This window comes from Amphiura filiformis, chromosome 8 (assembly GCF_039555335.1).
Source record: "Amphiura filiformis chromosome 8, Afil_fr2py, whole genome shotgun sequence".
Classification (NCBI taxonomy): domain Eukaryota; kingdom Metazoa; phylum Echinodermata; class Ophiuroidea; order Amphilepidida; family Amphiuridae; genus Amphiura; species Amphiura filiformis.
Window position 1 is genome coordinate 16,012,957 of NC_092635.1, and position 27,120 is coordinate 16,040,076.

The 27,120-nt window shown below is 38.4% G+C and overlaps 1 protein-coding gene across 2 annotated transcripts; it reads left to right on the forward strand.

The window, feature by feature from the left end:
- The first annotated feature begins 55 nt into the window (after positions 1 to 55).
- Positions 56 to 26,259, forward strand: LOC140158692 (alpha-(1,3)-fucosyltransferase 11-like). 2 transcript variants are annotated; one of them, XM_072181874.1, is made up of 3 exons: positions 56 to 148; positions 14,638 to 16,245; positions 20,116 to 26,259. In XM_072181874.1, the coding sequence occupies exons 2-3, from the start codon at positions 14,654 to 14,656 to the stop codon at positions 20,258 to 20,260; spliced, it is 1,737 nt and encodes a 578-aa protein (XP_072037975.1). In that variant the 5' UTR covers positions 56 to 148; positions 14,638 to 14,653; the 3' UTR covers positions 20,261 to 26,259. The 2 variants fall into 2 exon arrangements, with proteins under 2 accessions (XP_072037975.1, XP_072037974.1); XM_072181873.1 differs by having other exon boundaries at positions 92 to 152.
- Positions 26,260 to 27,120: the final 861 nt, after the last annotated feature.

Genomic DNA, 27,120 nt, shown 5'->3' on the forward strand with positions numbered 1-27,120 from the left:
AAGTTTATCTTAGAAAATAATATATTAGTCCCAAAACCTTTGTTTCCCTTGTAGCTCTAAAAATAGCTGTGCTGGAAGTGCACGTTATTTACTTCCAGGTTCTCAAAATTAATTTCGACCAGGAAACTGATAAACAATCTCGAACTGTGTAGGTAAGCTTACATTTTTATTCGTTGTTTACAGTGCTGTTTTAGATTCAAACTTACTCAGCAATGTGAAATCTTAATTTTAAGAATTCCTACGGGTACCCTATGAGTGTGTGAGCTGGGGGTTGGACGGTACCACTGGGGGAGGGAGGGGGGAAGCTGCACTTTTTTTACCTAGCATGCCTATAATATTTACAGTAAATTCTTGGCCAAACTGGAACACTATAAACGCTAGTGGCTCCGCGATAAACACACGCGAATATAGCGCGGTACAGAAGAAAGCATACACGCGTCTTACATTGCGTACACGCTTAGTATGTTACATGGACGCAACGCGCATGTTCCAGTTTGGCCATGAAATTACTGAAAATATTATAGCTAGCATATCAATTATCATCATGATAATTATCCAGCATATCGTAGACGTACATGTAGTCGACATGGGCTACACAAAAATGCCTGATATATAGTGAAAGACACAGATAAAAAGACTAGTTCGCATTAGCCCTAGAACTCTGGCCATAGTATCCGTTTTTACTTCCACTAGGGCCAGAGGCACTTACATTGAAAAAATTGTTGGAGATGGTTGAACGCAACAGAACAAATAAATGATGAAAATTGACCTTTTCATTGTGTTCGTGGGTCACCGCAAGAGCTGTAAAATTCCATTTGAAAAAAACATATTTTTCATATTTATGCACACTTTCCCTACCTATTTAAATGAACCTCAATATTGACCAACATATTGTACCCATTTGTGTTACCTTCAATTCGACGATCCCTGTTGATTTGCCGTGAAAACGCTTGCATTTACTTGGAGGGAATTGTTCAGTTCTTCCGTTATTTACATCATTGGCATCATTTGACCTCTTGACCTGATGCGAAATCTTCCCTATAATTGAAGACCGAATTGAAAAGACTAGTTTGCGTATGACGCCCTGTCAACCAGACCAGATATGCCGTTCTGCGCTGGTCAGTAACCTATCACTTCGCGCCTTTGCCCTGACGTCAGACGCAAACTAGTCTTTTTAATTCGGTCTTCAATTATACCATCATGCAGCCGCATCTGACCTCGCCACATCTCGGGGTCGTCATGTCCATTTTACTTGTGGGGTGGATAAATGACGGAGTAGTGGACTAGGAATAGTAAATTAACATGAAACGTAAAACACCTGTATAAAACGAGAATAACTCACGCATGTCCGACCAGCCGGCCGCCCGTTGGAATAAAAAATACACGCTGGATTGTCTTGGAACTCCAAATGCTTTAGTTACAAACAGAGATTGCGCTAGTAAAAATGCATTTCAGCCCCTGCCAAAGTTCATTTTCGGACTCCCCCGTTAAGAAGAATAGTCCAAATTATCGTAACCTTTGACATTGCCAATATCACACAAATGTCGTCTATTTCATACCGTAAAGAAGTATGACCAAGTTTCTGAAGAATATTGGTAAGTTTAAAGGCCAGATATCAGGCTAACGAATATGATCTGCATATATAGAAAGATCCGATCGTTGTCCGAACGTCAAAATTTGATAAATGTGAATGGTACAATTCCAAGCACGTGAAAGTCGTTAGGTCATTTCTCAACACAATACCTGTCAGAGGATAATTTACATAGGCACAAAAGACCGTGTTCAGCGTGGCGTTACTCAGCCAAACATGGCAGAGTAGGTCCCGGATGGTCGTACATGTTCCTATCTCCACAACGTTATACCTTTCCAACAAGGAAAGAGATACAAAAGGCAACTGTCTAGTTCGCATCTGAAATTCTGACAACTAGACAGAAAATGTCGTACTGCGCGATGCACGCCAGCGTGTGCGACTGTGGCATTCCTTTAGGGTTTTTTATTTTTCTGGTTCTGGTTCTGGTTTCTTACAGTTCAACACCCCAAGTGGGGGAAAAAAGTGAACCGGTTGCGGTGTGTGTGCTTTTTGTTGCTTATTTACTTGAACAGCTGCTGTAGTTGAGCTTTGAATGCGATTGGGTCAGATATGGTTATTGTGTCTTCTGGTAGTAAGTTCCACTTATACGTCGAACAACTGAATACAAGCACAACGTGTGGACCAATATATTTTTGTAAACATTTTAGGCCTATATAACAAAATGTATATTTCGTACAAATTGTACAACTATAGTTTCTACCCTATGACCTATAAAAGTTACCTGTTATCAAAGTGTCCGCAAAAAACTGGTCATCGCAAGTATCTTTGATGCTGAAAACTAAGGATATTCATGCAGGGACAGGCCAAAAACCTTACCTCAATCGTAAAATCCAGCCGATGCATGTCATAAATAATTCATTATTCCATTGTGTAAATGTCACTGATTGTGTCCATGTATTGTTATTGCACCTGCGATCTCTCGCGAGAGCAGTTGTCAAGCTGAATTTATACTTGATCACTAGATCACCATGTGAATTCGCCTCTCGAAAACCTCTACGAGGTTGTTAAGCATCGAGCACGCTGACTGGCTTAGCAATTATCAAAGTAGTTTTGTAAACCAATCAGGTTAGACGTACTTTACTGGCGAGTCACATGGTGGTCACATTAATTAATACCGTAAAAGGCCGTCGCGTTCATTGATTGGCTTACGATTGCAAAGAATGGCTTTTGCAACCAATCGCAATACAGGTTATATGACGCCCGGCGGAAATTTTGCAAACGTCCATAATGACGTCATGCCCCATTGCCACGAGGCTGGCTTTTCTGCGAAAGCGAGCGAGTGGTATAAAGTCAGTTTCACACCTGTGATTTAATGAAGCACATCATAAAATCTCTGAGCACATCCACAGCGCATTTGACAGATAAAAATGAAATTGGCAATTCTGAGCAACGGGATTCCATGAAATGGACGATTATGTAAGTTATTCTGCAGGATCGGCAGAATACTGGATCGGTAATAATTAACAGCTGGTCTGCTTTATTTGAAGTGCATATTGAAATTTGTAAGTTTGTGACTTCGTATGTTATGTGCAATTGATATTATAGGAAGCTTAAATTGGCAGGCTCTCATGCAATGTATCCGTCTCTTCCGAACATATATGGACGTTCAGGGCAAGTCATACTGAAGTATGACTTGCCCACACAGGGTATAAGTTCCACTCCGTAACGGATCGTGGTATGACTATGAAGGAATATTTGTAGCAGTCCTTGGATGTATATCCAGGCTGGACACATCACACTACCGTGTGATGTGTCCAGTTCGTCACCGAACTTACATATAAGATGGAGAGCTTAGCATAACGGCCTGCCTATTTACGCTTCCTGAAAACACTCTTGCACATAACATACAAAACCACAAATTCACTAACTTCAACTTGCACTACCGACACCATGAAAAATATTTTAATTATTACCGATCCTTCAGAATACTTGCAAATATTGGCAGTTTCATAAAATCCTGCTGCTGAAAATCGTAAATTCCACAATCTTCTGTCAGATTCAGGTCAGTAATCACAGGTGGGCGAATCTACCAGCGTGACAAGACCAGAGATAATAAAAAGGATGAGAGGCCACGCGGTACAAATAGCTAGCCTGATTGGCAAGCGTCGTCGCTGGCCAGATCTTCTACGGTCGTGTATGATGAGTAGAGACCATAGAGCCCTATATAGCATTATATGGCTCTGTGGAAGAAACGGTTCCTAATTTTGAAGCCATGGATAATATATTCATTTATACGAGAACCATATTTTTGTACCAATCACATAACAGAATTTCACTTACTCACAGCTGTCAATCATTCTTGTGAAACGTAAGCTCCGCCTAGTATCAAGGTCTTCTTCTGCGCATTGGTTGTGCGCATTAACTAGCCTCCAGCACAAATCCTGTGCACACGATCAGGTTGGATGGGCGGTTTACGCCTGGTTTACACAATAGGAACTGCGATGCATCCTAAACTGGATCGTTTCCGTGTATTCGCATTGCATGGTGGGTAATCGCCTGCCAGTTTGCGTAGCTCCACGTTCACAACAGTTTAAAATCAACACAGGTAAATCCATATAAAAATTAACATGGACACAAAATTGACATAGCTTATGTAATTCAAATAATAAAATAATAAAATGTAATATTATCATGATAGATGCACGTTTTATTAAAACTTCAAGGAAAAGATTATTAAGTCCAATAATTTGTTTGTGTTAGCTTGCACGAGTCACAAAATGGCGACCCATCACGCATTTTCTGCATGTGCCGACATTAGTAACTCATAGTGACTGTCCTCAAACTAGCGCCAGTGTGTATCAGGCCTGATAACGACCCCAGGTAATTTTATGCAGAAAGTTTTCTTGCGAACAGCTGCAGATGACAATTAAACAATGAACACTGCTTGTTTATGTACATGCGTGGGGAGGCTTGTACGTCAGCTGACGTGTTTTGGACATGTTCCGGCGTAAAAAAGTGTCGTTTTTCTTCATGAAAAATACCAGCGATGACAAGTTTTTTGTGGGCTATTTGATTTACAGGTATGTCGGTTCGTCATAGGGTAGAAATGATAGCTGTACAATTTGTATAACATACAGTTTAACATAGGCCTAAACATTTATGGGCACAAATCGACCTTCCGTATTATGCACAAGTATGTGGAAGTGGCAGGCATACCTTGGATGGTTGTGGTTGAATAAATGACTTGCTGTGTGACTTGCGAGTGAAGCGCGTTACCGGGTGCAGTACATGTAGGGTTCGAACTGGGACGGCTAGGTGACCTTTGTGTGCTTTCTGGAATAGACTTAGACGAGATATCTTCCGTCTGGTAGCAAGTAGCGGCCAGTCCAGGTCTTGTAGCATGTCGGTGACACTGCTGCACTTGTCATAGTTGTTTTTGACAAAGCGGGCGGCTCTGCGCTGCACAGCTTCAAGATGGTAGATTTGGTCCACGGTGTAAGGGTCCCATATTGCAGCGCAGTATTCCAGCGAAGGTCTAACAAGTGATTTGTAGGCAATGTTCTTGATTTCCTCAGAACATCCCCGTAAGTTACGTTTGATAAAACCCAACGATCTGTTAGCTTTTGCAGCTGTGCGATTGATGTGACAATTCCATTTCAAATTGCTAGCAATATCAACTCAAAGGTATGTATGTGAGTTTGTTTCGTCAAGGAATGTACCGTTTAATGAGTATTTGTGTTGTTTGGGGTGTTTGGAGTTTGTGATCTTTAAAACAAAACACTTGTCAGTGTTAAACGCCGTACACCATGTCTGCTCCCAGCTACAAAGTCGGTGAAGGTCACGTTGAAGTAGGTCTGCGTCTGTGGCGCTGCTGACGGATCTGTAAATTACACAGTCGTCAGCAAAAAGTCGGACGGTGGAGGTGATCTGGTCTGGTAGGTCATTGATATATAATAAGAAGAGCAACGGACCGAGCCCTGTGCCCTGCGGAACGCCTGATTGGACACGTACCCAGTCCAAGTATCACCTCCAAGAACAACCTTTTGCTTTCTATGCATCAGGAAGTTGGTAATCCATGTGTGAGTCGGTCCCTGTATACCATAATGGGCAAGTTTCAGCAAAAGCCTTTGATGTGCTACCACATCAAATGTCGAGGGATTTGGCGAAGTCATTAATAGTCAAAATCAGTTGACTATGGCGAAAGCCATGTTGGTGGTCATTCAATATATATTATCATATTTGTCTAGATGGTTCATGACACTCGAATGGATGACATGTTCCATCACCTTGCAACATATAGAGGTAAGCGATACCAGCCTGTAGTTGGGGGGTTTAGTGCGATCTCCTTTTTTGAAGATTGGAGTAACATTGGCACTCCTCCAATCTTCAGGCAAATTTCCTGTCTCGAGTGATTTCCGAATCTCCTTTGCCCCTATCTTAAGGATACGTGCAGGCACGCTGTCGGGTCCTGTCGCTTTGTTTGGGTCAAGATCGGTCAGTAGCTTTGTGATACCATTTGTGGATGTCAGGCATGCATGGAAACTTTGGGCCTGGTATGTGTGGAAGATTATCAACTATTTCCTGTCGAAAGACCGATTCAAATTGTTGGTTTAGAATGTCAGCCTTTTTGACATTCTCAGAGATAAGAGTACCATCACTTTTTAAAGTTGGGACACCAAAGGAGTCTCTTTTAGACTCTTAATGAAGGAATAGAATTTCTTCATTGACTCTGAACATGTATCTCTGACATACTGACGATAATTCCGACGCGATTGCGGTTCAGTTCTTTGCTGAAGTGATCGAAAGATCTCCCAGTCATCGGTGTTATTTGAGTGTTTGGCCTTATTAAAAGCTTTTTTCTTTTTTCCTGTAGATCCGTGATACATTACGATTGAACCACGGGGGGCTTTTGTGAGGAGTAACTACCTTGGTAGGGATGTTTTTATCCATGGTACCTTTGACCCTAGTGCAGAAGTCATCCCACAAATCATCCACTGTGACCATATCTGAACAGATATCTTGAAAGTCACTGCTTATGTCTCTGAGATCTTCTTTAATGGCTGACCAATCTGCCTTGTGATAAAGGTGAATTGTCCTAGGTTTGGACCTATTAACTTTAGGACAGGTGTTAATTGTGACCAGTGGGATACCAGTATGGTCACTCATCCCAGGTAAAATCCTCACTCTGTCCATCAAGGTATTTTTATATGTAATAGCTGCCTTCTGCACTGGTTAGGGTTAGGGTTATGGTTATAACACTGTACTTCCACAAGGCAGCTATAACATGTAAGAATAAAACCCCTAAAGTAAAGAAACGCCGTGACGGCATTCCTGCGCGAGTGACACAGAAGTGCATCCAACCTAGTCTTGGTCCCAGCGGATTTGTGCTTCTTCATCACTAAACAAACTGTCTGGCGACAACCCCATAGTACGTCTTTTCTGATTGGCTTCAAGTCGCGTACATGAATGGCGATATCATACGATCGACGCCTCGGTGGTTGGCATGGTAAAAAGGGAGGGGGGGCCAAAAAGTTTTGGACCTCAAAAGAGGGGGACCAAAAAGTTTTAGGTGGTAGGAAAGGGGGGGGGGCAAAAAAGTTTTCCTCTTCAAAACCCAAAATTTCTGCTAGCTTCACGCGCATTGAGACCCTCTATATCACTTTTAACATGAGCAAGTTTTGGTTTTCAGTGCTTTTGTTTGAAAAAATGATGGCACTTAGTGTACCGGTACACATATGGTCGCATGTCATAAGTTGGGTATGCTAAAAGGGTGGAGGGATTACACTTTTCTGAAAATTGCGATACAAATTTGATTGGATTACCGTAACCCCATATCCTACAGCAGTGGTCGATACCTCATTTTAAGCCTAATATTATACTCTTTCAGTCTACTGAAGCATATAATTATAAATTATTCAGTAAAAAATCACAGCAGTTGAAATAAAAAATGCCAGGGGTGGAGGAGCAGGCGGATGTGGAGCAGGCGGATGCGGGAGTGTGCAATAGGGCATATGTGAAAATTCACATGTCAGCATGTCAAAACTACTGGTTACTTTTTCAAATCTAGGGAGGGTATGATGTATTGACAGCTTTGAATGTTGAATTTGTACAACTAAAACAATTACTGACTACTTAAGGTGGCACCACACCCTCTGATAAATTTTGTGACAAATTTTGCATTTTTCTCAAAAAGTAACTACACACTGTATATTATAGGGGCAAGGAATCTAATTACTTCACTGAAATTTCAGTGATTCAAGACAAGGGGTTCATTATACATGTATATGTTAAGAAGTGAGGTACATTCTAGCGGTACCTCTTTTCTTATCATAAATAACGTACGGCTTGGATTGAGTCACTGAAATTCCAGTGTAGTAACTGGATTCCTTACCCCTATAATATACATAACTTTTTTTACCAGTGTGATATTATATTTTGAGAAAAATGCAAAAATAGTCACAAATTTATCAAGGTGTGTAGTACCACCTTAAAGGGTTATATGTTCCATTTTTTCATTTTTAATGAAATCCTAAGTTGAATTTCAATATTTTTAGCAATATGCTAATGTACAATTCTCTTCTTGATATTCATTTCCTCAATAATAGAATAACCATCTCGCCAATTATTCATAAAAAGGTCATTGACCTTTACAATGTAATTAACATACGTACAATTATTTTCAATAGTTCATTTGAAGCATTAATGTTTTGAGAACATATACTCCAAATCTGATGACATTCTTGCATAAAATAAAAATTTTACAGTCATTTTTGTAATTGAGGTCCGATTTGAGAAAAACGTATTTGAAAATTGAGATTTACATAGACGCCTGTGTATTAATTAATTAGTAATTAAGCATTATCTCAAAAATTAAGCAGGTGTTAAGGTTAAAAATGGTGTTAATTATTAGAGATTGTCAATATATACAACATATCAAAGAATACATTTTTGGCCATTTTTTACCATGTAATGGAAATTGTACCCAACTTATGACATGCGACCATATCTATTAATTAATATAACATTAAAGATTATCAGCAACATCTGGGTTGGTCTAAGTAATACTGGCACTTTTTTTCATAGAATTTTATATCTCTTCAAAGTAGGCTACAAATATGATTATGTAACAATCTGATCAAAATACAACTAAATCAAGAAAATATTGCAAATAAATTGATTTCTTTGCACGTAAACTGCACACTTCAGTTTACTATTTCTCATTGCAAAATTATTTTGTACACATCCCGTGGGTAGATTTACCATAGGGCAGAGTGGGCACAGGCCCGGGGCACAGGCTCATGTGTCACGGTCTTTGGGGGCTAAAAACTGATACCTCCCGTACATTTGCGTGACCAAATTAATCTCATATTTGACCATTTTAGCTTTTTGCATAAATTTGTTCCAATTTTAACAATACTCACCATTCAAGCTTCAATATGGCCAAATTTTGTGCGCATTTGTACTATCATCATAGCCACAGATCCAAATTATGCGGCTGATGTGCCTATGAACCCCTATGAACCTCCAAATAAATCCTCTATTTCATTTATCCCTGTAAAATCAGATAAACACCCTGATTTGGGACAAATCTAAATTAAGTATAAAATAAAAATTTCCTTGTACTTGTATTTCATGCGCAATTGTCCCACCGGGAATGTTTCAAACATTTGCCTCCCTCAATCAGGTGCGTAGCAAGCGGGGGGACAGGGTGGACGAAGTCCATGGGCCCCGAGGCTTTAGGGGCCCCGAGCACAAAAGCAAAAATTAAATAAGGGCTGATAATGGAGAGCAGGGCCGGATTTTTATACCATTGGGCCAGATGTGCTCGGATCCAGGGCAATTTTGGGCCCTCAAATTTTTGGGGCCCCAAAATTGCCATATGCATCTTTCTTTTCACCCCAATAACAGCATGTTTTTTGGTCAAAATAGGGCAAAATTGTAAAATTTTCCGCGCTTCGTGCACATTCAAGTACCAAAATGTATGTTGATCTGGGTCAAAATAGTCTGAAATTGAATTGAACAAAATATGTTAGTCCCCCTATAGTTAAACCAAAACTTGGTCACTGACTTAAGTGCACATGCCTTCCTCGGCACGTGAGTTTGGGGCCTCCAAATTTTGGCCTGGCCCAGGGCCCCATAAGGTAGGCTAAATCCCGCACTGGTTAAAAGGGCCCGTACTGCTCCTTGTTCATGGGCCCCTGATGCTCTTGCTACGCCCCTGCCCTCAATGACATGTGACCCAGATACCACGCCACTGGAAACAACATTAAGTATGTTTGTTATACGATAATGGGGGGGTCAAAAAGTTTTGTCTGTCAAAAGAGGGGGTCAAAAAGTTTAGCTGCCCATCAGGGGGGTCAAAAAAAGTTTTCGAGCGAAAAATTTGAGGAAGACCAGCCCCCTACCAAAGTATTAATAAACACTCCCTAAGGCCTGGTGTAATGTGTTTAATAATAAAAAATTTTGAAAAAATGAATAAAAATAAATAAATTTAAAAAAAAAAAGAAAAAAAAAGTTCCAAAGGCCTTTATCAAACAAAATTTAGGCCTACAGCATAAAAAGTAAATTAAAAAAAAAATGAAATAAAAAAAAAAAATCCCGACCTACCTACCCTAATTTTTCTTTTATGTTACGCCAATCAAACAATTATTTTTTAGGCCTAAATAGAAGGAGATTCCACAAAAAAAATCAGAATCCACTCAAGAGGGATAAGCCAATTATGCTATTCAACGCGAGTCATCACTAAGTTGAATGGATTTAATCAGTGCAGTCCCTCAAACATGGCCTTTGATGTTTATGATCGTTATGCGACCATATCGATCATCTATTTTAAAATCTAATATTAGGCACCGGAGTTTCGCGCGATTTAAAACGGCAAAATGCGCGGCCGGTTTTTTATAAAGCGCGAAAATGCGCGAAAATTCAAGTCAAAAAGCGAAAATGCGTTTTCCACCACTTTTGTATCCATTGATGAAGTGACACGCAATTCGAAGTAAGTCAAGTATGCCGAATTCTGCACCTATTTCACACATGCTAATCCGATGTTTTTCTCTCCATGAAGTTGATACATTATGTGAACAATGCAAATTTTATGTGAAAAGCTACTACTGTACTGTACAATAAACATTTTAATGCATAACTGTACTTTTTGGCGCCCAAATGTTGTTTTTGTCATGAACTGATTCGTATATCTCGCGTGCGCTCTGTGACTTATATCCTACCCTTCTTAGCTCAATCAATTATGCATATGATTAATGACGTCACTCATATATATATGATCGATGTAAAGAATTAACTACCACACATGGTAACACATCATGGAAAAAATCAGACATTTGCATATCACGGAAGGGCTTCCGGGGAGGATATTGTGCTGGTCTGGACTCATAAAACAGGCGCTGGGCTTGCATCAAATGGAATATTGGTGAATTTACATTGAAAAGTAGTGTGTTTGGCAAAATTCACGATGGACCACCAAAATCGCGATGGACCCCCAAAATCACTTTTTGCGCGATCACGCGAAACTCCGGTGCCTATCTAATATAAACTGACACCCCCATGTGACCCTTACAGGAAATGGATGGTACTAGTGCCCTTTTGCACCGGTTACATTTATATTGTTTCTGATCGTAATTAGTCATGCTGGAGGATGTCGGCGGGACTTTTAAACCAGTGGAAATGATTTGAAAAGGTTTTCCGAGCCTGGCAATGTTATTTCTATGATCCGCCAAGCTTGGTCATAAGAAATATTGGTGTTATAAAATTACAGGAAGTAATTGTTTTTCTTTAGTCCGAATAATCAGTCCCATAACAAAATATTAATTTCTGACATGATCGTGTTCTGGGTCTGAACTGTTTCCGTTTGAAATCTTGATGGCAAATTGAACAAAAGAAGCACATGGTTCTACTTGACAGCTTTTTAATCCCTATTCATGTTACGTGTTGAATCACGCTATTGTGGACCATGCTTCTGATACTTGAGTGTTTGGACAAGCAGAACAGTCTTTTGTCTACCTCTCTGTTTCCTAATAGAAAAGTCAGTGTAATAGTAGGCACTAGTTTTCCTTTGTTTATGGTCACGGCCTCAATGCTTTGTGGGTAAAAATGATGTCATTTTGCTTAGAAGTCGCAAAACTGTGGTTCATAAGGCTGCGAGTGCGATCACATAGAAGTATTTGGTATTCGCTACCTACGAAATACGCTCATTCGATCAGGCTGAGTTCACATAGTATACTCCTATGTGAACTCAGCCTGATGAACTCATAGCGTATACTTCTATGTGATCGCAGCCTAACGAGCCAAGCTCAATAGATAAAAGGCTTAGCAAATCGATTGTGCACCATTCATACCTGATTGCTCAGTATCGACTCATAACGATCATAGTACAAAGGGAACTGGGTTCATGGATTCTACTTCTATTAATAGCTTGATGGTTTGACCTTTCTAGGATGTACTGTTCTTGAGTTAACCAAAAAGGTCAAAGGTCACATTTTTGGTACTATGGGGGTCAAAAACATCAAAGTGCTTTGATTTTGCTAAAAGAGGTGTCTTTTTGACGTTATTTTGCTTAGAAGTTGCGAAACTGGTTCTTAAGGCTGTGATCACATAGAAGTATACGGTATTTGGTATTCGCTATATGAAATACGCTCATTCTGTTTTGCTAAGGGCTCATATTGAAATACCCTACCACGTTTTCACACAGAAAGAAGGCAGGATTCCCCTCGCTAAGTGCGCGCCTCAGGAAAGCTCGGTCATAAAACGGATGGATTATATGCATCAGTGATACGCCCAGGATTTTAACAAAAGAAGGCTAGCACAGGAAAGCTGCAGGATGGCACACACCTTCCTGTGTAAGGGAATTTCAATATGAGCCCTAAAAGAGATTTTGCTAAAATTGTATTGATGGTTATGTTTGTTTTGATTTTTTTCAATTAAAATAAGGATAGCATTGCACCATCTTGGATGTTTCGTTACCTAGGTAACACAGCAAAATAGGTCAAGGTCAATAGGCCTCAATTGCATTCTATACCATACACATCTACGATATGACACCTATCAGCTATTTATACTAAACCCTTGATATGTTTTAAAATAGTATTAACAACCTGCATCAGCACAGAGCTTGTTGTCTGTAAAATTCAGGGTGTCTGTAAGTACTGTATTCTAAAAGCAAGATGTATTGATATGTGTTATACAAATAAACACTTGTAAAATGGATGCATTATTAGGTGAGTGAAGAGGGTTTACATTGCATGTGCTAACTGTGATATTGATTGAATTCAATATTCACCAAGATCATTGATCACCTCCCTCTTGGGCCGGAAAAAAATAAAGTTTTGGTTCTCAACCCCTCCCTCATCTTTTTTTTGGAATTTGTCAGGTTTTTTTAAATAGAAATTTAAGACTTTGGAATGCAATGAATACTTTATGAATAAGTTTATTAGAGAACAAGGTTCCAAGTCTTTTTCGGGTAGTCTAGGGGGGTTATCCCTCAGAATATCACGTTTGAAAAAAAAGAAAAGAAAAAGTGCCCCTCCTTTCCTCAAGCACATTGGAAAACTACGGACAATGCTAATTTTGCATTGGAGGAAAAAAAGCAACAAAAGCCTCCCTCCCTCATCAATTCATGAAAATGTTCTGGTCAAAAACCAAAACATTAATTTTATCGGCCTTGCATGTAGCAGTGGTGTGAGGGTTCCTCTTTTCAGTTGATTTTCTCTTGTTTTGTTGTCAAAATCTATGTGTTTTCTTTTATTTTCAACCCATATTTGGAATTTTAACCCAATTTTATTGCAATTCTATACCCCCGGTACAATTTTATGCTGTTTTTCAGCTTTTTTAAAAAGTCATTTTCCTTGTTTTTGGTATGTGACCAACAACTTAATGTAGCAACTAGGAAATTCCTCTGTTTGTTTTGGTGGATTTTGTTGTTGTACAGATATCTTTGTGTAAGCAATATCACACAGATGATGCATTTAGGAAATTTGCAGGATTGCTGTACAATTCAATGGACACAGTGGCAGTGCTCTAATTATTTGATGTGCTCATTAAAACACTGTACAATACTAATTTAATTTGTGACATGTGCACACAACCCAGTTGCACTTTGGGATATAAAGCAGTTGCACTTTTAAATTTCGTCATTGTGCTACGATAATTGCCCAAGTCATTTTTTGTAATTTTGAGAACAAAGTACAAAATATGGTTCAAGCATGCATCAGATACGTAATCACCCTAATTATTTCAGATTATTCCCTTTAATTTGTCTCATATTCATTTGTTCTTGTGCAAAGATTGGTGAATAAATATGTTTAAATGCATGTGCTTGAACCATATTTTGTACTTTGTCCTCAAAATTACAAAAAATGACTTACACAATATTGTAGCAAGTTGACGATTTGGGATATCTTCCTGAAGATCTGGGACCATGGTATAATTGCCATTATTGGAAAACAAACTCACAGACAATCAGACATCTTAAAAAATAGAGGAAAGAAGTTTGTCTAAACTTGATGTGAACATGTGGACAGGTCCATTATGCAGGAGGGTGCGATGCCCCCAAATTTGGAAAAGTATACAAAAGTCACAATATTTCAGAATTTGCAAGCATAGAGAGCAAAAAATCAGTTTTTTACATTTTTTGGTCAAAAAGGTCCAAATTTTGGGAAGAAAGACCACTTTTCATAAAATTGCCCCTCGGAAAAAAAAGTCCACTTTTCAAAATCAGCACCCCCCCCCCCATGAACTCCTGCGTATGGGCCTGCATGTGGAAATGGCTTAGTTCTCAAATGAAATGTTCTGAATTTGAATTTGTCACATTGAGTTGCACTATATACTCTACATGTATACTCTGCTCTTTCTGCATTGTCTAGAGAGGTTTCTGTACAATATAAGGTTAATTTGACCTAGATAGTTTACCATGAGTTTGTACAAGAAGAGTACCTGCGATACAAGCATAATATTTTTTTCTTGCCAGATTATTCTGATATGCTCTGATATAGCATGTTACAGTGAAGATAAGGATGTAGAAATAAGAATTTGACTATTGTGTGTTACTTTTATGATTTGACATGAGAAATATTTTTGTTCTATATCTTTATATGCAGTTGACTACCAGCAAAAATGTCGGGTGTAAGGCAACGGCAGGCTCAGTCAGCAGGACAAGATGACAAGAAAACATCACAGACCAAAGGTGGTGGACTTCTGACTCAGGATGATGAAGGTGGACTTGAAATCAAATATGTGGTGTTTATCCTCATCATTGTCTTCATAGCTTCATTTCTTGCTGCATTGTACTGTTTAGGCTTGATAGGTGATCACAGTGTGTTACTACAGGGTAGAGATAGCCGTCAAGCACCCCAGTTTGCTCCAGTACAAGGCCAGGATGGCCAGCCATCTTCTCCACTGCAAGGAGAGGATGGACTACCACCTTTGCCCAATCCAAACATGATGCCAACACAGCCACCAGTTGTTGCTACCGGACCACCAAAAGAGCAGATACCAAAACCAAAATCAGATAAAATAATAGCTAGTCCAAGTAGCGACCATGAGCCACCAATTAGGGAGAAACAACCTATTCCACCTGCACCTAAGGGTACAACACTTGACAAACCAACTATCCTATGGTGGACAGAAGCACTGTATCCTCATCGGGATCAAGGTGCTAAAGCGGAAATCAAATGTGGCCAAAGTACATGCATATCAACAGTTCATAAAAACTTGCTTGGTGATCCTATGACAAGAGGAATCATGTTTTATGGCACAGATGTACGCTCGTATGAGATGCCTCTGCCAAGAAAGCCGTGGCATGAGTGGGCACTTTTGCATGAAGAATCACCACAGAATAACTACCTCCTGGCTCATGGACCAATGATGCTACTTTTTAACCATACTGCTACATTTCACCGCTCATCAGACTACCCACTGACAACACAAAATGTGCCAAGTTTAGAATATTTAGTGGAGAGAAAGCCAGTGCCTTTGGAAATTAAAAATGAGCATAGAAAGAAAGGTCTTGCGCCAATAGTGTATATTCAGTCCCACTGTGACGTGCCTTCTGATAGAGATCGTTTTGTGAAAAAATTGATGGAATATATTGACATTGATTCATATGGGAAATGCGTGCATAACAAAGACTTGCCTGTGGAATTACGGGACCCTGTTGAAACAATGGCGGATGAGAGGTTCTACAATTTGATTTCAAAATATAAATTCAACTTGGCATTTGAAAATGCCATATGTAATGACTACATCACAGAAAAATTATACCGTCCACTGTACTTGGGATCTGTGCCCATTACTAGAGGTTCCGCTTCAGTACGAGACTGGACACCAGACAATAACTCAGCCATTGTGTCGGAAGAATTCAACGGACCTGAAGTATTGGCAGAACACATCAAATTCTTGGATGAAAATGATGATGAATATCTGAAATATTTGGAGTTTAAAAACACCGGTGTGACCAATATGAATCTGATTAAAACTGTTGTAGAAAGACCATGGGGTGTGACCAGACACGGTCAGATTAGCTTCATCACAGGGTTTGAGTGTCATGTGTGTGAGAAGATTTCGGAGAGATGGGAAGTAGAGAAAGCACATGAGGCAGACCCTAGTAAGCCTTTATTGCCACCAACCACTGGAAGGTATTCTAATCTACCATGTGCTGAACCATTTGCATCTATTTACCCACTAGAAGAGGCTGGAGACGTGACAGAGTAAGTTGCAATTAGTTGATACCTATGTAGCACTATCACTGCCTGTTTAGGTACAGGTGACTTTTCCTATCATACAAACCATATGCATCTGTTTACCCACTAGAAGAGGCTGGAGACGTGACAGAGTAAGTTGCAATCAATTGAAACCTATAGCACTATCACTGCCTGTTTAGGTACAGGTGGTTTTTCCTATCATACAAACCATCTGCATCTGTTTACCCACTAGAAGAGGCTGGAGACGTGACAGAGTAAGTTGCAATCAATTGAAACCTATAGCACTATCACTGCCTGTTTAGGTACAGGTGGTTTTTCCTATCATACAAACCATATGCATCTGTTTACCCACTAGAAGAGGCTGGAGACGTGACAGAGTAAGTTGCAATCAATTGAAACCTATAGCACTATCACTGCCTGTTTAGGTACAGGTGGTTTTTCCTATCATACAAACCATCTGCATCTGTTTACCCACTAGAAGAGGCTGGAGGCGTGACAGAGTAAGTTGCAATCAATTGAAACCTATAGCACTATCACTGCCTGTTTAGGTACAGGTGGTTTTTCCTATCATACAAACCATTTGCATCTATTTACCCACTAGAAGAGGCTGGAGACGTGACAGAGTAAGTTGCAATCAATTGAAACCTATAGCACTATCACTGCCTGTTTAGGTACAGGTGGTTTTTCCTATCATACAAACCATTTGCATCTATTTACCCACTAGAAGAGGCTGGAGACGTGACAGAGTAAGTTGCAATCAATTGAAACCTTTAGCACTATCACCGCCGGCGAGGTACAGGTGGGATTTCCCTATCATACAAACCAGCTGCATCTGTTTACCCACTAGAAGAGGCTGGAGACGTGACAGAGTAAGTTGCAATCAATTGAAACCTATAGCACTATCACTGCCTGTTTAGGTACAGGTGGTTTTTCCTATCATACAAACCATCTGCATCTGTTTACCCACTAGAAGAGGCTGGAGACGTGACAGAGTAAGTTGCAATCAATTGAAACCTATAGCACTATCACTGCCTGTTTAGGTACAGGTGGTTTTTCCTATCATACAAACCATTTGCATCTATTTACCCACTAGAAGAGGCTGGAGACGTGACAGAGTAAGTTGCAATCAATTGAAACCTATAGCACTATCACTGCCTGTTTAGGTACAGGTGGTTTTTCCTATCATACAAACCATTTGCATCTATTTACCCACTAGAAGAGGCTGGAGGCGTGACAGAGTAAGTTGCAATCAATTGAAACCTATAGCACTATCACTGCCTGTTTAGGTACAGGTGGTTTTTCCTATCATACAAACCATCTGCATCTGTTTACCCACTAGAAGAGGCTGGAGGCGTGACAGAGTAAGTTGCAATCAATTGAAACCTATAGCACTATCACTGCCTGTTTAGGTACAGGTGGTTTTTCCTATCATACAAACCATCTGCATCTGTTTACCCACTAGAAGAGGCTGGAGACGTGACAGAGTAAGTTGCAATCAATTGAAACCTATAGCACTATCACTGCCTGTTTAGGTACAGGTGGTTTTTCTTATCATACAAACCATATGCATCTATTTACCCACTAGAAGAGGCGAGAGACTTGACAGAGTAAGTTGCAATCAATTGAAATGGAATGGAAGAAAAAATGTGTTTAGGGCATTTTGTGTACTTGTTAGGTACCACGGCTAATTTGGTTCTATAGCACTATCAATGCCTGGCCCGAGATCCTATGAATGAACCCTGTTCATACATACCCAACATTCTGAACATTGTTAGCAATTCAATACAAATGAAAATAATAAGGGTTTACAAGTTTAAATAACATTTCAATACCGTTTTCCTTCAAAAATAAGTAGGCCTACTTGCAGGAAGCAGCTCGGCTCGTAAGGTCAACGGCCAGGAGTCAACACGTTCATCTTTTGCGCTCCGCGTGAGATAGGCGCGGTGACATGCGTGTGTACGCAACACTAGCAAATCATGGATCATGTTAATTGGGTTCCAACGTTGTGCGACACAGCTTGTTTATGCCCTGCGTACTGGTCATTAACAGAATTTATGACCAGCAGAAAACGACCCAAATCCAATCAGAAACGTTGTTATATCATGAGTATGTATGAATGATCTTTATACAGTGTATCATTTTTCATTTAAATAATAAACAAAAGCACTGCAAATGTTTTGAATATGTATAGCACTATAGGACCAATTTAGATGTTGTGCCTTTGTAGTTGTACAGCTTGTTGCAACCAATTGAATACCTGAGTGGAAGAAGGGCCCAACTCCAATTTTTTACAAAATTGAGTTTGACCCAACATTCTATTGCCAACAGACTGTTCTTCCTTGTGTGTGAAAGATGAGTCAAAATCCACTCTCCAAATAGTCTTCCATGTACACTTAATCATGGTTTTTATGGAAGAAAGGCCCAACTCCATGGAGTTGGGCCCTTCTTCCACAAATATTGGAATATAAGAGAAATTTTGTTCACCCATGAAATCGGCTTTTCACTACAATAAACTTTCTTGCTAACATATTACATGCTTCTACTTGTGCAATTAATGGATAATTATCAAATTTCTGTGGCTATTTATACCATATCTGCTCACGGAACTGGCACTTACAGTATATTAGTGGAAGAAGGGCCCAACTCCAGCAAGGGTTTAGATCTGTACCGTTGCCATGGAAACATCATATTTAATTTCGAATGTATGTAGTATTGTATGTTCATGTATTAAAGGTCCTCTGAAGATGAAAACATTCTGTCTATAAAACTTTTTCCAAATATTAAGTTTTTTCTTAATATCTCAAAAACAGTTTTGATGGAGTTGGGCCCTTCTTCCACTCAGGTATTCAATTTCATGCCAGAGTGGAATCAAATCCAGTTGTATTATATGTTAGTGTCAAAGTGTAGATTTCAGTTGTCCTAATAGGATCATCATTGTAACAGGGAGGTTACCATACATAATGTTTATAAAAACAAATCGATACATATCTTCTAAAATTCTTTCTAAGCATTTTATGTGCTAAAGAGAACAAGAACATTAATGCTACATTTTTACTTGTGCTTAGTTGAAGTGTATGACATAATTATGCCAGAATCATGTCCGATACAACTTTAACACTGAAAAAGAAGAATTTTAGATCACATTTGACATTACATTTTGTATACATTGTAGTGAAAGTGACTCAGAAGTTCTTGTCTACCAACCAATGTCAATGACATTACATTTTGTATACATTGTAGTGAAAGTGACTCAGAAGTTCTTGTCTACCAACCAATGTCAATGACATTACATTTTGTATACATTGTAGTGAAAGTGACTCAGAAGTTCTTGTCTACCAACCAATGTCAATGACATTACATTTTGTATACATTGTAGTGAAAGTGACTCAGAAGTTCTTGTCTACCAACCAATGTCAATGACATTACATTTTGTATACATTGTAGTGAAAGTGACTCAGAAGTTCTTGTCTACCAACCAATGTCAACGACATTACATTTTGTATACAAATATACATTGTAGTGAAAGTGACTCAGAGGTTCTTGTCTACCAACCAATGTCAATGACATTACATTTTGTATACATTGTAGTGAAAGTGACTCAGAAGTTCTTGTCTACCAACCAATGTCAATGACATTACATTTTGTATACATTGTAGTGAAAGTGACTCAGAAGTTCTTGTCTACCAACCAATGTCAATGACATTACATTTTGTATACATTGTAGTGAAAGTGACTCAGAAGTTCTTGTCTACCAACCAATGTCAATGTTTGTCACATTTCAAATTTTTAGTATCTCCATTTAATTTGAAACTCAATAGACCTTAATGATGAAACTGTTACACTATAAACCCTTTCTCTTTTTCTCTTTCCAAACAGCATCCAAGCATGGAAGGATGATTATTGGTTCAACTTTGACCAAGCAATGGCGCTGAGATACATGATTGAAAAAGGCTACAAGAATTCAGACAAAGTGTTTGATGTGGTGGATAAATTGAGACGGAAACAAAACAGGAGACATTGATGACAGTATTCATCTAGGTGACTGGTACATGTAGGATAGAACTGTGTGATGAAATTGAGTTGTGTATCAACCTCATTGAATTGTGACTTTATAACATGGCTTAGCCATAAAAAGGGGCTTTTAAAGCTCAGTTTTTACAAAGTCAACATTATGTATAATGTAAATTATACTGTATATCATTTATATTTTTGTGCAGTGCTACCATAGGTATTTGACATTCCTGTAAAGTTTGACAAAGCTAGTACATGTATTATTTTATAAAACTGATATGACCATTTTACTTGCCTTTGTATAATACATTTGAACAATCTAGAAACCCTTGCCTTTTTATATACCTTTGTACAGTCTAGAAAACCCACCAGTGTTCTTCCTATTTGGTAGTTCTTATAATGTGTATTCAAAAGATTTATATTTATATCTTTTGTTTCAACTGTTTGTTTATGTATTACCGTAATATGGTATATTTAATTTATCCCTAACACAATAAAATACCATGAGTGCATTCAGTCTATCAGCTTCTTCAGTTGTTAGTTCAACTACTTGTATTATGTGTGTTTCAGACAAATCAAACTTTTCGTTGCAAATGAAAATAAAGTACTATAGATTTATATTGCAATATTACATAGGTCACTGGGCTGTACAAATAGATCAAATGTAATTATTTACAAAAGCTGACAGAGTTTAAATTGCAAGACCTTTAACCTAATTTAATAAAAGCACTTAAAGACCCATTCAGTGATTCCAGCAGCAGGGTAAAAAATTAATTAAAACTGTGTAAAAGTTGCCTAAAAGTGAAGCATAGTCCCATCTTGTAGGACTGATTTTCAAGCCAAGACTATTATTTGAGAAATGACTTCTACTTACGGTAAAGTTACAGATGTGAACAGATTGATGTTATTTAAAACGAGCTAACAATTAATTTGAAACAATTAATTTGACCATTGTGTGTAAAAGTTTATAACATTGAAATGAACATTAAGAAATTTTTTTGATTTTAGACTTCATTGACAGTGTATTTCACATCAAGGCTGTCAGTCAGTGCTAGGTATAACTTTGTCATTAACTGGCCAGGTAGAATGTTAAAAGTACCCACCTGTTTGGCAGGAACCAACTTGTGTGAATAATCCAGATGTTGGGCTAGTGATTTTACATGTATATAATAGAGAGTGTGTTACTAGATGAATTTTTACTGCAAATTGTGATTTATTTTAAACTTCATAATTATATATATTTGTTTCCTGTACGAGGGGGTATCCAAAAGTTTTTGACATCACCCAGAAGCGAAGGAGCTATATCAATGAAATTTTGTCAGTGTAATTACTGGTCCTTATGTACATTATGGTCCAAAAATGGTCTCATAAGTATGTTTACTTTCTTTACAGGTGGCGCTAGATGGGCAGTAGGCGCATAACCTGTAAAATGGTGAAAATTGAGGCACATGAGCGTGAATAAGTTCCTGCATTTTAAGCGTTAGGCCTACAATGCTCAGAAAATCTATGATGAAATGAAAGCTATCTACGGTGATGATTGCCCATCATATGGCACTATTGCTTTTTGAAAAAGGAATTTCCAAACTGGCCACATGTCCCTCACAGATGAGCCAAGAAGTGGACGTCCATCACTTTTGGATGATGTGGCCACAGTGAAGAAATTCAAGAAAGTGGAGAATCTTATCATGAAAAGGTTATGCGCCTACTGCCCGTCTGGCGCCACCTGTAAAGAAAGTAAACATACTTATGAGACCATTTTTGGACCATAATGTACATAAGGACCAGTAATTACACTGACAAAATTTCATCGATATAGCTCCTTCGCTTCTGGGTGATGTCAAAAACTTTTGGATACCCCCTCGTACATAATGAAGGTGGTTCATTTAGCCAATGCTGTCAAAGTATTTATACAGGGTGTCCCAGAAAAAATTACCGAGTGAATAAAATTGAATGTAAGTCGAGAAATAGACATCAGAATCAAAAAATTCAAAATGTAGCGCATAGCCTATTTTGTTGTGCATCACATACGAAAATTTTATTTGATTCGGTTGACTGGTTCCGAAAAAATGAACGATTGCATAATGCGTGCGTCAATGCAGTTCATTCCAAGTTTGATCAACAGGTGCTTTTTTCATACTCGCTCACCACTTCCTAAAGTTTGTGTATCTCGTTAAATTTAGTCCACATTATTTATTAAAATCCGACAGTGTTATGTCATTCATGCTTTCACTGAAGATGAATAACAGCCGAGAAATCTTTTATTACCTGCAATTGGAAGTTCTCCAACTTAAATTCTTTAGGTTGTGCAAATATACTTTACAAAGAACATTTGAGCCAAGAATGACAATAATCGAGTGCTTACAGGTTTACGTGTGATTGTTGACACCACGCAACATTAATGTTGAAGTTTTTAAAAGATTTAAACTTAGCCTACAATTTCTTGGAAAAATATTTTGAAAACATTGACGTGTGTGAGAAATTTTTAAGCCAGCTGGAATTCTTTATGTTGTAATTTTTTATGCAACATTTATACTGCAACATTAACGAAAAAAGATATTTACAAATACCGAGCATCATCTTACATGCAAGCTTTCATTTTCAATATCGTGCATGTTTTCATATTTTAATAAAAACCTAATTAATTTTTTTGCAAGAAACAGGTTGTTTAAAAAGAACGAAAAGGATTTCATAGAACAAAATGTGAAGCCCATTGACAGTGTAACCACTTATGTGCATTGTGTTGAATGATCTTTCTTTCAAACTTGGAATGAAGTGAATGGACACATGCGTTATGTAATCGCTCATTTCTTCGCGACCAGTCAACCGATTCCAGTAAAATGGGTGTATAAGATGCAGAATATAATGGGCTACACGCTGATGTTTAGATTTTTGCATTCTGACGTCTATTTAATTTTTCGACTTACGTCCAAATTCATTTGCCCAGTAATTTTTTCTGGGACACCCTGTATGTGGTGTAGGGTTGCACAACCTAGTCGACTATACATGTAGTCGCATCATGCAGGACTTGGAAAAGGTAATTTTTCTTCAATTATTATCTGTGATAGCTAGCCATTAATATCATTATGTATTCAAAAGTAGTAATATGAGAAGGTGAGTATCCCCTCCAGATGACTTTTACCAGGCTGGAGCTGGTCAGCATTAAGATTATACAATTCCTTAAAATAGTTATGCGGTATGCGCCACTGAACATACCGGTAATTTATGTATCTTCTTATGTCACATAGATGTACATGTATAGACTATAATTGGAATCTAAAACAATTTGTAGTGTACACTATCAATAATTGACTATCACCAGATCATATTTAAAAGTTGCAAATACCACTAACTAGCGGAATATCAATATTCTTGCTTCTCGTGGGTACCCGCTTGTTATTGAGTACACAGGAGCATGTAAACTGGAGCTGTTGGTAAACAGCGGGAATGGATAGCATGTTATCTCATGTCATGTTTACAAACATGATGCAAAAATTCATTGAAACTTCTTGTTGTGCAACCTAAAATTATACATGTATGTAGACCTTCACAGACACAAAAGGGAAATACTTTAATAGTATCATGATATAGGCCTATACATTCCAACTTTTTATTCCTGGTAAGGTTGAATGTGCAATCGCCTTCAATCAAGGACACACACACACACTCCACATTCCAGCCGTGGACCACTCAGCAATGTGGGACTGTCCTCGGTTTGTGGAGGTCTGCAAACGACTGCAAATGCATGTATAATGTATTTCCTGAATAAGTCCTCTATCGTTATATTCTTATGTAGATATAACGTCCGCAGTTACTAGGTTAAAACAAAAATACACACAAAAATGGCTGAAACCGTCGTCGTTTATGTCGATGTCCACGTTTGCATAGTCTTAAACAGCATCCACTATTGGAGGCGATTGCACATATGGTGTGCAATGTTTGGGGAAATTTTGTCTCATTTCTCAAAATTGAACCAATTTCCCAATCAATTTGAGAACATTTTGATTTAAAAAAAAGACCAATCTATAACCAATTTGAATACACACAAAAAAGAGACTGTTTGTGCTTCTTTTGAAACAGCTTTACTTCCCAGTAGTGTTTGTAACAAAAATGTCCCATATACAATGTAGCTATTTGGTACATAGGAATCAGTATGCATAAAATGTGTGCGGCTATGAAATCACCGGCAATACGCTAGTATCTTTGTACATGTGCAGATATTCAACAATTATGTGAATTTTGTAAAATGTAAAACAAGAAATTATTTTTAACAATACTAGATAAGAGTGATACTTAATTCTCTATTCATAACTGAATATATGATGTGTGTGATCCAATGTTATTATTTGTAAATGTGCGGATGCAAACACAGGTCATTAATATTTCACGATTGACCACACCCGTGACCACAAAGTGCATAATTGTTCCAATCTTACACAAGACATTTTTTTATGTGTAGCATTATCAGCTTGCACTACTTGATTTTTGTTACATTTGCACACTTCCCTGCGTAAGTCTATGGCATAAAATTGCTACACATTAAAAAACTGTGTAGCAAAGTGATCAAAATTGAGTAGCATTTTGCTCCACGATACCGGCTATGTCCAATGTTGATAACCTGTGTTTGCGTATCATTTAGTAACATGCAAACAAGCTTACATAATCACTGCAAGAAAACTCACAACTTCACAAGATGTGCATCGCATATTAAATTTGCATTTAAATCAGTGAAGAAACATTTTAAGTAGTCTTTAAAACAAAACAATTATGTTATTTTCATTGAAAATATTGTGGTTATGAATGACAATAATAACTTTGCACCATCTGTTTTACGGTTAAGTTATGCTCCCGAGGAAAAATATCCAGGCCCAATTAAACACAAACCCTGACAATTTCACGCAGTGACCGTAAAACAGATAGTGCCCAGTTGTTATCCTCTAAGAAACTACAGTGTTTTTTGCTCAGTCCAGTCAGTGGAATTGCTGTGACACATCGAATGAACCACTGACTTCTAACTTAAACTTTAGACATGTGACCCCCCCCCACATTCCAAGACGGATTGATGCTAATGTGCGGTTGTGTATCGCATCAACTACTCTAATGTGCTATTCCAATTGAAATCCATACACCCCTGTAGTAGACATGACCCACACATGGATTGGAGATGTCAATCACCCATTCAGGCCCCCATTTAAAATTTACACTCCCTATGTGGAAGATTAAGATTATGTCTTCCATATGGGTGAAAGGATTTCAACTGAAATAGCCTGATCTGGTCAAAAGGGCAAAAACTACCACAAACTTGACTGTGTTGTGGTCCAGTTTGAAAAAACTAGGAACATTGAAATAATGCAGTGGGGGGGCATTTGCCATATTTTTCATTCCCCCTCCCATTGGTTGATTTTGTGCCCCCCCCCCCTGAAATTCACTTCCCCCAACCCCCAAAAAATCCTGATGGTGTCACTGCAATAATGCCAATTTATGCAAACTATAGCATGTATGTATACTTGTGGTTGATTTTGCCCCCCCTGAAATTCACCCCCCCCTAATGCCACACTCCCCACAAAAAGAACTTCCTGGTGCCGCCACTGCAATATTATGCAAACTATAACATATCTGTAGTATATATTTGTGGTTTGCATGTTTCCTGTAGAGGCACATCATTTTGTACAAAATGTTTCTAATGAATTGCTGGTAAAGGATATTCAACTACATGGATTTATGTGAGATTCATTATCATTCCTACAAAATATAATAAATCTCTTTAAGAACAATGGCGTAGCTAGGTTTTCGAACCAGTGGGGGAACACAAACTTATTAATGTACCAATGGAAATATTTGTTGCTGACGGAATTTGTGAATTGGGTGCAATTCTGGTTTACCCTGCATACCCTATTTTTTAGGGTTGGTTTAGGGTAAGGGTTATACTTGTGCACACTGCGCAGGGTATACCAGAATTTTTTTGGCCCAGTGCATTCAAGAATCTAAAAAAAAAAAGGGGGGGGACAAAAACACACATTAATGCTATAATCTTATGTAGCAACATAAACAGGCAGTTCAGGGCAAAATGTACATTTTTTCTTCACATCCACATGCAGTTCACACAAAATTATTGACTATTGTTGACTCAATTTTTTCCGCCAAGGCCCGTCATGTACCAACCCCAGTACTGATGGCCTAAGATATACCAACAACCTTGATGAGCAGGGACTATTCCCCCGGCTAGACCACTGTTGAAGAATGTGGATTCATCAGCTGGAAATTGTATGTATTTGGGTTATATGATAAGGTAGTAATGATACTATAGTGGTACATGTAAGTCACTATTCTGTATATGAAGTAGGTTTATTTTTTACATATTTATAAAATGACTATTTGAAAAGTGCCAATAAATATTGTATACACTGTTTGAAAGAAAATGTTGTGTAAATATAAGGGGTGTGTGCAAGGGGTGTCTGATGGGGTGTATCCGCTAAGAGTTGGGTAATTTTGGAAAATGAAGGTCCACAGTCATGCCATTTGGTGCCCCATTTTCACATTATTTATTGTGATTATTGCTTAAAACAAAACTTGTATCTAAAACAGCAACTTTGTTAACATCTGCATAGGTAAGGGAATACCGTAAACATTTGCCTAATGACACTCTGAATTTGATAGAAATGAGAGAGCGCCATCTTTGCATAATCCCAACAGCATTAAGGATACCTGTAGTTAGATTCTGCAACCTCGACATAATTCAGACTTTCGTGACGTGGTCAAACAGTAAGGTCACTAGGAGCGTGATTATAGTGGCTGTATGCGGAAAGATTATACTACAAAAGGCTCTGGTTCTTGTAGTATTCCTCATTCAAACCAATTCAATGCACGACCTCG

Coding starts and splice junctions, on each gene's coding strand:
- LOC140158692 (XM_072181874.1), top strand. CDS start 14,654: ATGTCGGGTGTAAGGCAACGGCAGGCTCAGTCAGCAGGACAAGATGAC. Junction 16,246..20,115: donor GAGGCTGGAGACGTGACAGA/GTAAGTTGCAAT, acceptor CTTTCCAAACAG/CATCCAAGCATGGAAGGATG.